The 14326-nt window shown below is 51.7% G+C and overlaps 1 protein-coding gene across 2 annotated transcripts; it reads right to left on the reverse strand.

Moving 5' to 3' along the window:
- Window positions 1-426: 426 nt before the first annotated feature.
- LOC121168774 (WD repeat-containing protein 13) lies at window positions 427-9505 on the reverse strand. Of its 2 annotated transcripts, none has more exons than XM_040999083.1 (10): window positions 9446-9505; window positions 8611-8690; window positions 7818-8058; window positions 6805-6914; window positions 6517-6647; window positions 5586-5893; window positions 4637-4817; window positions 4384-4525; window positions 2560-2678; window positions 427-2263 (listed from the first exon to the last, which is right to left on the reverse strand). In XM_040999083.1, the coding sequence occupies exons 2-10, from the start codon at window positions 8649-8651 to the stop codon at window positions 2079-2081; spliced, it is 1458 nt and encodes a 485-aa protein (XP_040855017.1). In that variant the 5' UTR covers window positions 8652-8690; window positions 9446-9505; the 3' UTR covers window positions 427-2078. The 2 variants fall into 2 exon arrangements, with proteins under 2 accessions (XP_040855017.1, XP_040855028.1); XM_040999094.1 differs by lacking the exon at window positions 9446-9505 and adding an exon at window positions 9039-9123.
- Window positions 9506-14326: the final 4821 nt, after the last annotated feature.

A 14326-nucleotide genomic window follows, 5' to 3' on the forward strand; every position in this document is an offset into this window, starting at 1 on the left:
TAGCCATTTGGGAAGTGAACCAGTAGATAGATCTGTCTTTTCCTCTCCCTCTTTCTCTGTCTTTCAAAGATATATTTTAAAGGGAAGTTTATTTTGGTGCAAAAATATTTTGAAATCTTTTAATTAAAGAATTTGTGCATGGCGCAATAACTAAACTGGCTAACCCCCAATTCCTTTAAATACCAAGATCCCATATGGGCACCAGTTCATATCCCAGCCGTTCCACCTCCCATCCAGCTCCCTGCTTGTAGTCTGGGAAAGCAGCAGAGGATGGCCCAAAGCCTTGGGACCCTGCACCCATGTGCGAGACCTGTAAGAGGTCCCTGGCTTTAGCAGATGGAAGATCTTTCTGTCCCTCCTTCTCTCTATAAATCTGGCTTTCCAATAAAAAGAAATAAATCTTTCTAAAAAAAAGTTTGCTGGAAATGCTCATATGAAAGAACTATGCATGAATTTGAGAATATCTCTGCAACAAAATAAACTTACTCTGTAAATCCATTTTCCCTGAACTTTTTTGAAGTCCCCTCATACTGAACACCACTTTTTGATCAGAGTTGCTCCAAGGCTGGCCTTTGGGCCTTGGGTGGCCATGGGAGGTGATGAGGCTGGTCTCAGGGTTTTTCTGCGCACGGAGAGTTTCCCCATCATCTGAATCCCATAGAGGGATTCCCCAGTTCACCTGTGCGATAAACCAACATGCTTGTCCCTGCACTGATATGGGGTTCCAAAAACTCAATGCCTCTGCTCCCTGCTCGTGGGCGGACAGCTGTGGGGCCTTGGCTTGAGCTGTCAAGCATGCAGGGAATTTGGGAGCCTCAGCCAGCCCATCCTGAGAACCAGCAGGATCCTGCAGCCCAATGATGAAAGCCTTGGAGTAGAACTGAGTGTGCCCCCACCCCTACACCCCCAGTCCTCTCCTTGCCACCACCTCCCGGCAGGCTCCATCGTGCCTCTCCCTGTGGTCTCCTCACTGGCCCCTGCTACCACCCGGGACTGCTGTGCCCTGTCTTCACAGCAGCCAGAGGGAGCCTGCTGGAACCAGATCCCATCCCATCCCATCTCTGCTCAAAGCTGCTTAGTGAAGTCTCCTCTACTCAAGAAACTGAAAGCCAAAGTGTTGGTGGTGGCCCTCGAAGCCCTGCGGCATCTGGCCCATCTAACCTCACCATCACACTCTGGCTTCCACGACCACACTGTGGACACTCTCCAGCCCCACTGACTCAGCCCCTCTGTCTAGAATGTTCTTCCTCACACACTGTGGCTGCCTCTCACTTCATTCAGGTCTTTGTTTAAATGTCAGCCTGTCAGGACAGGTTTCCCTGAGGTCATCACCCACTACCCATACTACTGTTGCCAGCCTGTCTCCTCAGTCCACCTTGTGCTGACACCACTCACCTTTAGCTGACCTGCTCCATTCGGCTTCTCCTGTCCCCTGGAGAGGCTGTGTCCTGATGGACCCACAGGGAGCTGACAATAGCGTAAAGCTCCATTTAATCCCCACCACCCGCTGGCTTGATTGCACCAAGCTCATGCACACTGAGAACACTTGAGGAGCCCACAGATGGGCAGAATCCTCTACCGTGGCCTATTTGAATATAATATAAAAGTGCTGAGTAGCTCAGGCATGTGTCGAATACTGTATTGAAACTGAGGAACAGAATGGCTGCATGGGGACACTTTCATACCATCATAAAGTAAAAAAAAAAAAATGCTGATGTTACTGTAATTCTGTCTGCTGTTGTCTCCACGGGGCTGCAGATCCCACCACATCGCCACTACCCAGAAGGCTTCCTGGCACACCGTTTCGGTGTTCGGCAGTGCTTGCAGAACACACAGCTGTGGAGAAGCTCTGGGACACAGTGGACATTTGCTAAGTGCTTGTTGAATGGATGAATGGACACATCACCGTGGGAAGACATGAATCAGACGATGGACCCCATTCCCCTTGGCTCCTGGAGCTGTGGGCTCTGCAGTGCTGCCTCCCGGGACACCCGGGAGCTGGTCCTCACCACCACCACAGACACTTTATTCACAACACAAAGCTGGTGGCGGGGACAGGAGCAGGGCCGAGCACAACCCTACTTCTGCTCCCGCCTCCAGACGATGACCATGCCCCTGGCATCACTGGAGGCCAGCAGGCTCTCGTCGCAGTTGAAGCTGACGTCAAGCACGGGCGCGCTGTGGCCCTGAAGCTTGTTGACGGCAGCCTTGGCCGCCCGTTCCACGTCAAAGAAGTGCACGCACATGTCCTCACTGCCCGTCACTGTCCGGGTGAGAAGGAGAGGCTGTCAGGAAGCACTGGAGTTCCCTGGGGCCGGGGGTGGGGTAGTCCCTGAGGCAGCTGAGGTGCCAAGCCCCAGCATGGCTTCTCTAGGCCCAGGGTATGTGAGGTCTCCGAGCTGAGCTCTCACACTGCTCCCTGTGAGGTTTATGAGTCCCCAGCAGGAGGCTGTCTTTGAAGCCCAGGTGGAAAAGGGCATCATCAAGGTTGCTACCAGTCCTGGTCCCTGCTTGTCCCCCGCTGCCCAGCACCACCCACTCTCTGTCCTGCATACTCACCCACACAGGCTCCCTGACGAAAGGACATGAGTGGGCAGAAGATACTGCGCACAGGGTGGGAACTCTGCTCAATGGGGAAGCTCCTCTTCAGCTGTAGGGTCCCCTCGTTGTCCACCACCCTGCAGGATGACAGACAGAGTGGCGGTCAGGGCTCGTGGCCTCAGCCCCAGAAGCGGGCCCAGTATTGAGCATGCCTGTATCCCCACCGGAGTGCTTGAGTTCTCTGCCTTGCTCATCAAATGCAGTGTGTGGAGATGAGGGCTTAAACCTCTATGTGTGGGTACCTGGATGAGTGTATGCAGGTTCTGAGACACCCATGGGAGCCTCTGCAGAGTGGGGCTGATCTGCAGGGTGAATGAAAGAGCTGAACACAGCACAGTTGTGTTCACTGTAACAAGGCCCTGGTGCTATGGTTCCAGGCAGCTGGGCCAAGGCTTCCCTCCCTCCACAGCATGACAAAGGCTGGAAGGCAGAATCCCCTGTGGTGGGAGGGAAGAATGGGGCATGGCGGGGATTGTGGGGAGGAGTGGGCAAGGACCAAGGACTCAAATTTTATTAGATTGCTTTTCTTTTTTTTTTCTTCACCATACCTCCCCTTCCCCATCCACATACGGGCCAAGCACAAGGCCATTGAGCTGATGTGTATGTGCGGGAGGTCTCCCTCTCCTTAGATACAAGACCGCAGCCTGTGGGAAGCAAGCATGCTTAAATTGACAAAGCAGACAGATGGATGGTTACATTTGGAAAAGGAGAACCAAAGGAACAAGGTATAGTGAGCTGTAACCTTCTGGGCAGTGGTTTTTCAAGCCAGGCAGGAACTTTCCACCCCAGAATTTCAAAATTGCTGGCCCTCAGTAGGGCCAGCACATGGGTTTGTGAAATTGTTCCATGTCATTCCACTGTGTGGCTCGACCTGAGGCCTTCATGTGGTAAGAAGCAGGTGTGAGTCCTGAAAGTAAGCCACACCTCCTCCCGCAAAGAAAACCAAAACAGGGAGAACAAAGGAGGGGCGGGAAAGGGAGTAGAAGGGAAAGAGGAAGAGAGAAAAGAAGGGAGGGAAGGAGAAAAGAACGAGGGAGAAGGGAAGGAAAAAAGGAAGGTTGGATGGAAGGGATGGAGGGAGGAAGGAAATAAATGAAGGAAGGAAACTGGGTCTGAGCCTCAAGGGGATTATTGGCTAATCTATGCCTGTTTGCTTAATTATATAAGGGAGCTGGTAGCAATATGTACAATTGGTTGTTATAAGGATGCAATAAGGTGATATGAGAAAGTGCTTAAAAAGGGCCTGGTGTGTTGGCTCAGTAGGTAAATCCTCGCCCTGCATACACAGGGATCCCATATGGGTGTTGGTCCGTGTCCTGGCTGCTCCACTTCCCATCCAGCTCCCTGCTTGTGGCCAAGGAAATCAGTCGAGGATGGCCCAAAGCCCTAGAACCCTGCACCTGTGTGGGAGACCTGGCAGAAGCTCTTGGCTCCTGACTTCGGATCAGCTCAGCTCCAGCCACTGTGGCCACCTGGAGTGAACTAGCGGACAGAAGCTCTTTCTGTATCTCCTTCTCTCTGTAACTCTGCCTTTCCAATAAAAATAAATAAATCTTTATTTAAAAAAGGGGGGGAGGGCCTGGCCATAGCATAGCAACTGCTGTACAGGTGCTTGCTACTGCTAGGACTACTGCTACTAATGACACGTAATCCTCATTGTCATGTGAAGAGGGGACTGGGCATATAGCCTCGGCGAAATGCCTGTGCTGCAGGAGGCAGGCTCTTGTCCTAGTCTGATGGAGGAGGTGGGCCTCTACCACATGGTGGCTGACAGGGACACACCTGTAGAGCAGCAGCTTGTTGAGGCAAGTGTTGATGAGCAACGAGGGGTCACGGGCCTCACGGCTGACCCAGGAGCGGGCGGAGATGCTGGTCACGGGGCTGCCCTCATGCACCACCAGTCGCTTGGCCTTGGTCAGCTTCCCTGAAAGGGAAGAGAAGAAAAGGCAAAGGGAAGGGCCACCGCTGTGCTCTGAGAGCGTGGGCAGGGGCGAGCAGCAAAGTGTGTCAAGGCGCAGGCCTGTTGTCCGCCTACCTGTGGCCATGTCGAAGAGGAAAGAGAAGACGCTGCCACGGTCATCACCCGCCCAGAGCAGCCGGCCAGGGGCATCAAAGGACAGAGCGAGGACGCGGCCTGTCAGCTTGCTGGAGCCACCCTTCACTTTCTTGCCCGTGGAGATGTTCACAACATGCACATTGTGCTTGGCATTCCCCACCTGTGGATGGAACACAACAGCCCATCATCCTGCTCCCAGCCAGTCCCTCCCTGAGTCTGATCATAGTGGTGCTCTGGCAGGTGGCACTGGTAGCTCTCTACTAGAATTTAATCACAGTGGGCATGTGGCACGTAGACCAGAAGGTGACTGAGGCATTCATTTCTCCCTAGCCAGCCCCTCTGGGGACAGTGGCTTATGTCACAAAGGGGCCTCGGAGCCATCATGCTGCCTCTTGGTTGGTGGCCTTACAGTTGGAAAAGAATGGAAAAGCCCTTCCATTCAAGTGTTGCCCAGCCCATGGCCCTGTGAGCAGCAGCTTGCCTGTAGTTGGTCCCCCTATGCATCAGCACGCCCGCCTCAAGAAAGGCGAGCACACCCTGCATTTTCCTCCCCAGCTCTCCGAGCCGTCTGTCCTGCAACTGGACCACAATGGGACTTGGGGCTGGTGCACTAGATGATGTGCCAGCCTTTGCACCATGCTCCCCAGGATAAGCCCCTGCTTGGCCAACACTATAGGACTACAGCCAGAGGGGCCAAAGGGGTCCCTGCCCCCCTCCCTGGAGTCTCCCAAGGCAAGGTCATCCCAAACCAACACTTGATCTCCCCATCCCCACACCATCTTGGCCTGTTTCCCTCCCCTCTGCCCACAGCGGGCTGGACCTGCGTGGCAGGAATGGGTGTGTGTGTGGGGGAAGCTTTCTAGATTCCCCAGGCCATCCCCCCTTAGTCTCCGCTGCCCTGGGGTGAACGGGCGCCCTAGAGCCTGACCACAGTGAGGTTGTTGTTGACGGGCTGGAAGGTGCAGCAGAGCAGTTCAGCGCCATCGGGGTCAGGGATTTCCCGGATGCAGCGACCATCCTCAGAGGCCCAGATGCGCATGGTGGCATCGAGTGAGGTGGACACAAGGATGTCATTGGAGAGGGACCAGGCAAAGTCGGAGACCCCGCGGGTATGGCCCCGCAGCACACGGAGCACGGTGGGTGGGGCGGGTACCAGCTGGCACAGGGAGATGCTGCCGTCCAGTGAGCAGCAGGCCAGTCGGTGTCGGTCGTCGTTGGCGAAGCGCACCCTTGGGACTGCAATGTCAAGGAGCAGTTGTGGCAGTCAGCACACTCACTGGATACTTTGCATCTCTAACATGCTCTGTGGCTGTGCAGGGGGCGGGGCTGTGCTCTCCCTGCACAAGCACAGTAGCCTCAGCAAGATACCTTCCTTGGTTGGCACAGGGAACTGCTGCCCCACAGGGTCCTCTCCCGAAAGCTCCCTCCAACCTCAGCAGGTACTTCGCAGATTGCAAAAGCCACGTGCCACGTGTGCAAGTCCCTCTGTCTTCACAAGCCCCTGACAATCACCAGGGCCTCGACAGCCTGCAAAGACCCATGCTTCTCCGGATCCCCTTCTGCCCTCCTCTGAGGGGGCACTGCTCATCAGCACAGCTTTGAACTCTTCCCAGCGCTTCAGGAACCCCGTCAGCCTGTGGCCACAGTGCTCTGTGCACTCCTCGGGCCCTTTATGGTGCACAACCAAGCACTCGGGCCCTGGAGGCCACTTCCGCAGAGGGCTGCAAAAAGGCTCTACAGATGCTACTGCCTGCCTCGGAGGGGCGCCAGGGGCTTGCATTCTGGAAAAGAATGCATTGAGTGGTGGTCACGGTTTGGGTAGCTGCACAGTAATGCCCTGCCCGCCCTCCCCAGCTTACCTGCCTCATCCACGTGCTGGTCAAAAACATGGTACATGCCAGCAAAGGCGTAGTTCTCACTCAGTGACGTGTCCCCAGCCATGGCCCGACTGGCTTCTGCTGCTGATGTGGGTACCACACTGCCAGGGGGCCTGGGCCCCAGGAGGAAGTGGACAGTGACAGGAAGGAAGTACGTTAGGCCTACCACTCTTTCAGGGTCCCTGTCTTCTCCACAACACCCTCCCCACTCAACACCCCCCTCCCCGGCTCGTCCCGCCAGCCTGGCCCTCAGCTGCCTCCGGGGCCTACCTGTCCTCATAGGTAGCACGGTTCATCTGTGCCTGTAACTGGTAGGAGCCACGACTGACGGAGCGGCGGTGCCCGCGGGCTCCCAGGGCCCGGGGGTCATCCTCAAAGTCCTGCAAAGGGATAGGTCAAGGATGGGCTCATCTCCAACACCTGAGTTCTGGAGCTTTCCAAATAGCTACAACCTGGTCCCTTCTTACCCACATGCCCTATCACCTCCCCTGCCTTCCTGTGGTGCCTCTCTTACCACTTTCCCTGCTGGGCAGATCAATATTCTGAACACAGAAAGAACATGTTCTCCTGGGAAAGCCACTGGCCTCTGTTGTACCTCACTCAAGTTTCAACTGTCACCTCCTCTAGGCCATCGTCCCTCCTCATCCCACTGAAAACAGCTTCCCTCTACTTCTTGCACTGCTTCTTTTTCATCTCCCAAGTCCACGTTAGTTTTCTAGCTTAACACATGTCACTATGAGCCATTGTAGCTTATGTGGCTTTTAACACTTATTCACCCACTTCTCTTATTTACTGTTTACCATGTTTGCTGTATACTGACTTTTGGGAGGTATTCTGTCTCAATCCTCTACTGGCGCTGAGGGGCTGGGACAGTGCCTTGTGCACATCGTCCACGGACTGGGGGCCAGCACTGTGGTATAATGAGTTAAGCTCTCAGTGATGACACTAGGAACCCATACGAAGCACTGGTTTGAGTCCCAGCTGCTGCACTTCTGATCTAGTCCCTGCTATTGCACTTGGGAAAGCCCCAGAAGACGGCCCGGTGCTTGGGCCTCTGCCGCAGACTGTGAGAAACTGGGATGGAGTTCTAGGCTCCAGGCTTCATTCAGCCTGGCCCAGCCCTAGCTCTTGCGGCCATTTGGAAAGTAAACTAATGGACGGAAGACTTCTGTCTCTATCCCTCTTTCTGCCCATCAAATGAACAGACTAAATCTTTAAAAAGTCCATGGGTGGGATGGGACCTATGTGGGACACGTGGCTAGCAACGTGTTTAACGAGCTCACCTCCATGCGGTCAAGGGTAGTGCGGCTGCTGCGGATGATGCTGTTGCTGTAAGCACGGGCACTGCCTGGCTCAGAGAGGGGTCCGTAGCGCTGGCCTAACAGCTGTCCCCTCAGCCTCAGGTACTGCCTACGCAGGGCTGGGGGATGCCCAGCTTTGGCATTCTCCCGGAGCAGCTGGCTGCGCCGGCGGATATACTGGGTCCGAAACTGTGGGAACGTTGGTGTGCGGTATGCGTTGTACCTGTGAGGTCAGGTGGCAGGGTGGACCGCAGGCACAGACCACAGGGACTTGATCAGTTCAAGGGACAAGGTAGAACAAAAGTGTGACTGGGGTCAGGGTGTTCATGTTTATGGTACAAGGTCAATCTCTGCTGGAGTCAGGACAGGGTGACTGAATCAGTATACACCAGCAAGTTAAACTGCCATGGCAATGGAGAGTGGGTTGTTAGTGTCAGGTGGTGATGACGTGAGCATGAGTAGTACCAATAGTAACACTGGCAGGGCAATGACGTCCCAGCTGCATCCTCCCCGCCCAGAGGCTTAGTTGCTTTGCCCATACCCACATCAGATTGCACTTTCCCAGCATGCTGTGGGAACCCTCTCCAGCTACCTTCTGAGCATGCCCCCATACCCTGCCACAGGGCAAGCTTCCATCGAGCAAGCCCACACAGCCACTTCTCACTTATCACTATTTCACATGCACTAGAATAAGTTCTCCCAGCTTCCCACTTATCACTATTCCGCATGCACCAGAGTAAATGCCACTCCCAGGTGCTCCGACCCTGCGCCTCACCTCGCATCCACTGCTAATACTTGCTGCCACACCGCGGCCATTCCCCGGTCTCCTCCTCTGGCGTGTCAGCCCGCGGAAGCCTGCAGGAGAAATGCCTGGAATGTCAGCGTCCCAGGCGAAGAGCTCTAGTTCTGCCCGTTCCGCCAAATGACAGTTGCCATAGAAACGGAGTCCCGTGAAGCTGGCATGTCACGAAATCCCACCCGACTGTTACCATGGTCATCACCCCTGAACTACCCTGCCTAGACAGAGCCCGAGGTGGCTCACAGCCCCGATTCAGACCTGACCCCGCCCCTCCGGGTCGCCATAGCAACGCCCCCTTCCCCCACCCAGCAATTTTTGTTTGACAGTCCCCGCTCTTCTGACCCCCCGCCGCCCTCCGCCTTCCCTTCTCGGGTCCAAGAGAATAGCCCAGGATCGAGGACCACCTCCGGGGCTGCCTCCGGCTCTTGAGGCCCCCCGGGGCGGCCTGGAGACCACTGTCACCCGTTTCTTCGGTCTCGCTTCTTCCTCTGTCAGGCTCCAGACAAGATGGCTGCCTGCTACCAGAAAGAGCTGCCGAGTGCAGAGTGCATCGATAGGAGCCCTTCGCCGGGCGTGGGAGTCCCGCACGCGCACTGAGGGACAGTAGCGCCGGCCCCGGGACTGAGACTCCACCCCTCGGGCGGACCCTCTCCTGAATGACAGTTTTTACCTGGGTGAGCCAGTTCATTACTCATTACAAATCAGAAATACGACTTTCAGAAACAGAGACAAACAAAAACAGACTTTTGAAAGAATAATGCAAGAGTAGGCTCTTAGTCAAGCAAGACTAAATAATAGAATAAAATATCACCGTGGACGCCGAAACCCTTGGAAAGCTCTTCAGTTCCGGAGTGACTGACTGGCGGGCCTCCGGACACTCCCAGGATAAGTGTCGGTTGTGTGGGTGTAACCGGGAGTGGTTGGGTTCCCATGCCCCCACGGGGCTGGAGGCTTGTCTCTATAGGCGCAGAAATACTAACTCAGGACAGGCTTTGCGGTTTGGATCCAAGTAGGCTGTTCGAAGCTTAGTTTCACCTTGAACAGGAAGCTGTCGCTCAAACTGTTCACCTTAACATCGCCAGCACACAAAATTGAAAAGATTGGGACACAAAGTTGAATGGCTTGTAACTGGACGACATTTTCTGACAAAAATTTTAAAGCTTAGTTTTGTTTTGCTTAGGTCGGCTTGGCTTATGAGCAAACTGTTTCCTCCTTTTTTTAGTTGTTGTTATTATTACTATTATTATTATTATTATTATTAGAAGGGAGGCAGATTTACAGTGAATGACAGGTCTTCTGTTGGTTCACTCCTGAAATGGCCACAATTAGTGCAATTGAGCCTATCTGAAGCCAGGATCCAGGAGCTCTTCCAGGTCTCCCACGTGGGTGCAGGGTCCCAAGGCTTTGAGCCATCCTGGAACTGCTTTCCCAGGCCACAAGCAGGGAGGTGGATGGGAAGTGGCACAGTTGAGACTCAAATATGGGCTGCTCGTGGCTGCCAGGAGGAGACTAACCATGTTCAACCACCATGCCAGCCCCAAAACTTAGTTTGTATGCTATGTTTATTTTATTAGTAGTAGTATTTTTAATTTGAAAGAGAAAAAGGGAGGAAGGGAGAGAGAGATCATTTGCTAACTCACTTCCCAAACTCTCACATCAGCTGGGGCAGTTAAGGTAAAGCCAGGCAATGGGGAACTCAATCAGTGTCTCCCACGTGGGGGGGGGCAGAAGTACAAGAACTTGAGCCATCACTGCTGCCTCCCAGGATGCACATTAACAGGAAGCCGGAATTGGAAGCACAGCCTGGTCCTCAACGCAGGCACTCTAATATGGGATGCATGCGCTCCAAGTAGCTATCTTAATCTTAAGCACTACACCAAATGACTGCGTCTTTTGCACTGTTTGCATAAGACAATGAACTAAGGTGTTAATGAAATGAGGAGATATATCCAAAATGTTATTATCCTTTTTTGTGTGTTTCAACAAAAATATACACCTTGTGGCAGAATAACTTTACGTCCCCCTTGAGCATGTAATTGTCATCATCTTTTCTTTTTTTAAGATTTATTTATTTATTGGAAAGTCGGATATACAGAGAGGGGGAAAGACAGAGAGGAAGATCTTCCGTCTGATGATTCACTCCCCAAGTGAGCGCAACGGCTGGTGCTGTGCTGATCTGAAACCGGGAACCAGGAACTTCTTCCGGGTATTCCACATGGATGCAGGGTCCCAAAGCTTTGGGCCGTCCTCGACTGCTTTCCCAGGCCACAAGCAGGGAGCTGGATGGGAAGTGGAGCTGCCGGGATTAGAACCTGTGCCCATATGGGATCCCGGGCGTTCAAGGCGAGGACTTTAGCTGCTAGGCCACGCCGCTGGGCCCATCATCTTTTCATATTAAGTACCCTGCTGTAATATGTTTGCTAGAGAGTGAAATGTGTAATCTCAGCAAGAACCACTAAATGTTGATTGGATAATACACGGCGCACTAGACAAAGTGATTTATATGTATTAATCTATCTAATTTTTACTGGGAAGGCAGATTTACAGATATAGAAGGAGAGACAGAGATTTTCCACATTCTGGCTCACTCTTCAAAAGGCAGCAATGGCTGGATCTGGATAGGTCCTAACCAAGACTCCAGGAGCTTCTTCCAGGTCTCCTACATGGGTTCAGGACCCCAAGGACTTGGGCCATCGTCTGCGGCTTTCCCAGGCACATTAGCAGGGAGCTGGGTCAGAGTGGAGCAGCCAGAACTAGAGATGCCTCCCTCACGGTTGGAGGCACAGTGCCAGCTCCAATTCATCTAATTTTAATAATGGAATGTTGTGGGGCCTACTGTTTTCCTCATTTTACAGGTGAGGAAATCTGAAGACCAGGAAATGACACTTAATTGGTCCCATGTTTGTGATCAGCACTGAATTTATTTCCATGATTGTTTATTAATTTTGCTTAGATAAAACACATGATGCATACCATTTCTATCCATTTCTCCCCTCCCTGGACGTAGTCCTGTCCCATTCATTCCATCCCCTGCTTCCAGAGAAGCATGATGGGAGGAACTCGCAGAAAAGATGCCCCAGAGGACCAGCATGATGACTCAGTTACTAATTCTCTGTCTGCATGTGCTGGGATCCCATACTTCCCGCTCCCTGCCTGTGGCCTGGGAAAGCAGTGGAGGACGGCCCAAAGCCTTGGGACCCTGCACCCACGTGGGAGACCTGGAAGGACTGCTGGCTCCTAGCTTTGCATTAGCTCAGCTGTAGTCGTTGCAACCATTTTGGGAGTGAACCAGTGGATGCAAGATTTTCTCTCTCTCCTCTCTGTAAATCTCCCTTTCCAATGAAAAATAAATCCTAACAAAAAGGGGGGGAGGGGCTCCTAGATGCATTATTGTCTCACTATTGACATGAAATCTCTTATTGCATTGTTATTTTTATGATTTTCATATGTTATTTAAATTTTAATTTAGTTTTTGGAAGGCAGAGAGAGAAATCTCTCATCTACTGGTTTACTCTTCAAATGCCCACAATAGCCAGGATCAGACCAGGCTGACGCCAGGTTCTCAGAACTCAATTTAGGTCTCCTATATGGTTGGCCAGGACTCAGGTACTTGAACCATCATCTGCTTCCCTTCAGTGTGTGTGTGTGTGTAACATTTATTTGAAAGGCAAGGTTACAGAAAGAGAGAGGGTGGGGGACACACACACACACACACACACACACACACACACACACACACACTGAGAAAGCTTCCATCTGATGGCTCACTCTCAAAATGGCCACCATGGCTAAGGACTAGAAGTTTCTTATGGCTCACTATGTGGGTATAGGTACCCAAGGACTTGGATCATCTTTCACTACTTCCCAGGCACATTAGTGGAAAGCTGGATTGAAAGTGGAGCAGCTAAGACTCAAACAAGGGATTATTAAAAAAATTATTTATTTTTATTGGAAAATAGAGAGGAGAGACAGAGAGGAAGGTCTTTCATGCGCTGGTTCACTCTCCAAGTGGCCGCAAAGGCTGGTGCCCAGCCAATCAAAGCCAGGAGCCTCTTTCGGGTCTCCCACATGGATGCAGGGTCCCAAGGCTTTGGGCCATCCTTGACTGCTTTCCCAGGCCACAGGCAGGGAGCTGGATGGGAAGCGGGGCTGCCAGGATTAGAACCAATGTTCATATGAGATCCCCGCTAGTTCAAGGTGAGGACTTTAGCTGCTACGCTGTTGCGCCGGGCCCCCAAGCAGAATCTTTTTTTTTTTTTCTTAATGCTCCATACTTGTGGAAATAATTCGAGGACAGCCCAAAGCTTTGGGACCCTGCACCTGTGTGGGAGATCCAGAAGAAGCTCCTAGCTTCTGGCTTCAGATCAGCACAATTCCTGCCACTACAGCCGCTTGGAGATTGAATCATCAGCCAGAAGATCTTCCTCCCTGTCTCTCCTCCTCTTTGTAAATCTGACTTTCAATAAAACTAAAATAGATCTTTAAAAAAATCTCATCCTACAAGGCCATGTTATATAAAACAATATAATGAAAGGGTTAAATATAAATTAGTTTTTTTTAAAGATTAATTTTTTATTTGAAAAGTAGAGTTACAGACAGAAGGAGAGACAGAGAAAGCTTTTCCATCTTTTGGTTTTCCCAAACATCTGCTTCACTCCGCAACAGCTAAGGATGAGCTGCTCTGAGACTGGGAGTCAAGAGATTCCTCCAGGTTTCCCACCTGGGTGCAGGGTCCCAACGATTTGGGCCATCCTCTGTTGCTTTGTAGGCCATAGGCAGGGAGCTGGATTGGAAATGGAATCGCCAGGACATGAACTGGCACCTATATATAGGAAGCTGGCGCTGCAGACAGAGGCTTAGCCTAGCACACCACAGCACCAGCCCCTGTAAGTTAGTTATTAATACACATACAGTGTTTGCTACATTTGTAGTGTGAAGGTTACTGTGTTTTGGAGAGGCGATATAATCCATTTCAGATACAGTATAACTTGGCCGGTGCTGCAAGCTATGCCAACTCTGAGTTATATGGCTTTGTGTAAATAGTGTAACCTCTCTGTGACTCAGTCTTGTCATGCGAAAGAAAGCTGTCTTGGTGGGTGGGTATGAAGACTGAATGAGCTAGTACCTGTGCAACTTAGTCTCGTGTCTGGAACAAAGTCAATGTCCATTCAGTGCTGCCTGCTACTTGTTGTTTTAGAAACTTTACACAGTCAAGATTTCCCTCCCAGAGGTCAACCTACTGCAGAAGTGATTGATACAAACGAGAATTATTCCAGCTGCCACTTGGATGTTCATATTTTGAATTTTTCTTTCTTTTTTTTTAAAACTTAATCTGCTTACTCTAATTCCATTAAAATAAGCGCTAACCGACAGCAGAAAGTACTTGTAGTTGGGAGCTTTGGAGACAAAGAGCAGATGTAGCTGCTAAATGGCAGTGTTATGCAACCCAAATCTAACACTTGTCACAAAGAATGCAATAACTGCAGCTGGCATTTTGGTACGGTCAGAGTGCTGGTTCAAGTCCTGGCTGTTCCACTTTCAAATAAATCTTAAAAAAAAAAAAAAATCCAGTAACTCAGGGTAGGGGTTTAGGGAAAAGAAAGGCAGCAAAATTTCCTCAGGATACTAGCAACCTGGGAGGTGGCAGGTTAATGCCTGGATAGCCAATCTCTCCGGTGAACAAAACACAACC

The sequence above is a fragment of the Ochotona curzoniae genome, unplaced genomic scaffold, assembly GCF_017591425.1.
Source record: "Ochotona curzoniae isolate NIBS_2020 unplaced genomic scaffold, NIBS_Ocur_1.0 contig_1274, whole genome shotgun sequence".
Taxonomy (NCBI): domain Eukaryota; kingdom Metazoa; phylum Chordata; class Mammalia; order Lagomorpha; family Ochotonidae; genus Ochotona; species Ochotona curzoniae.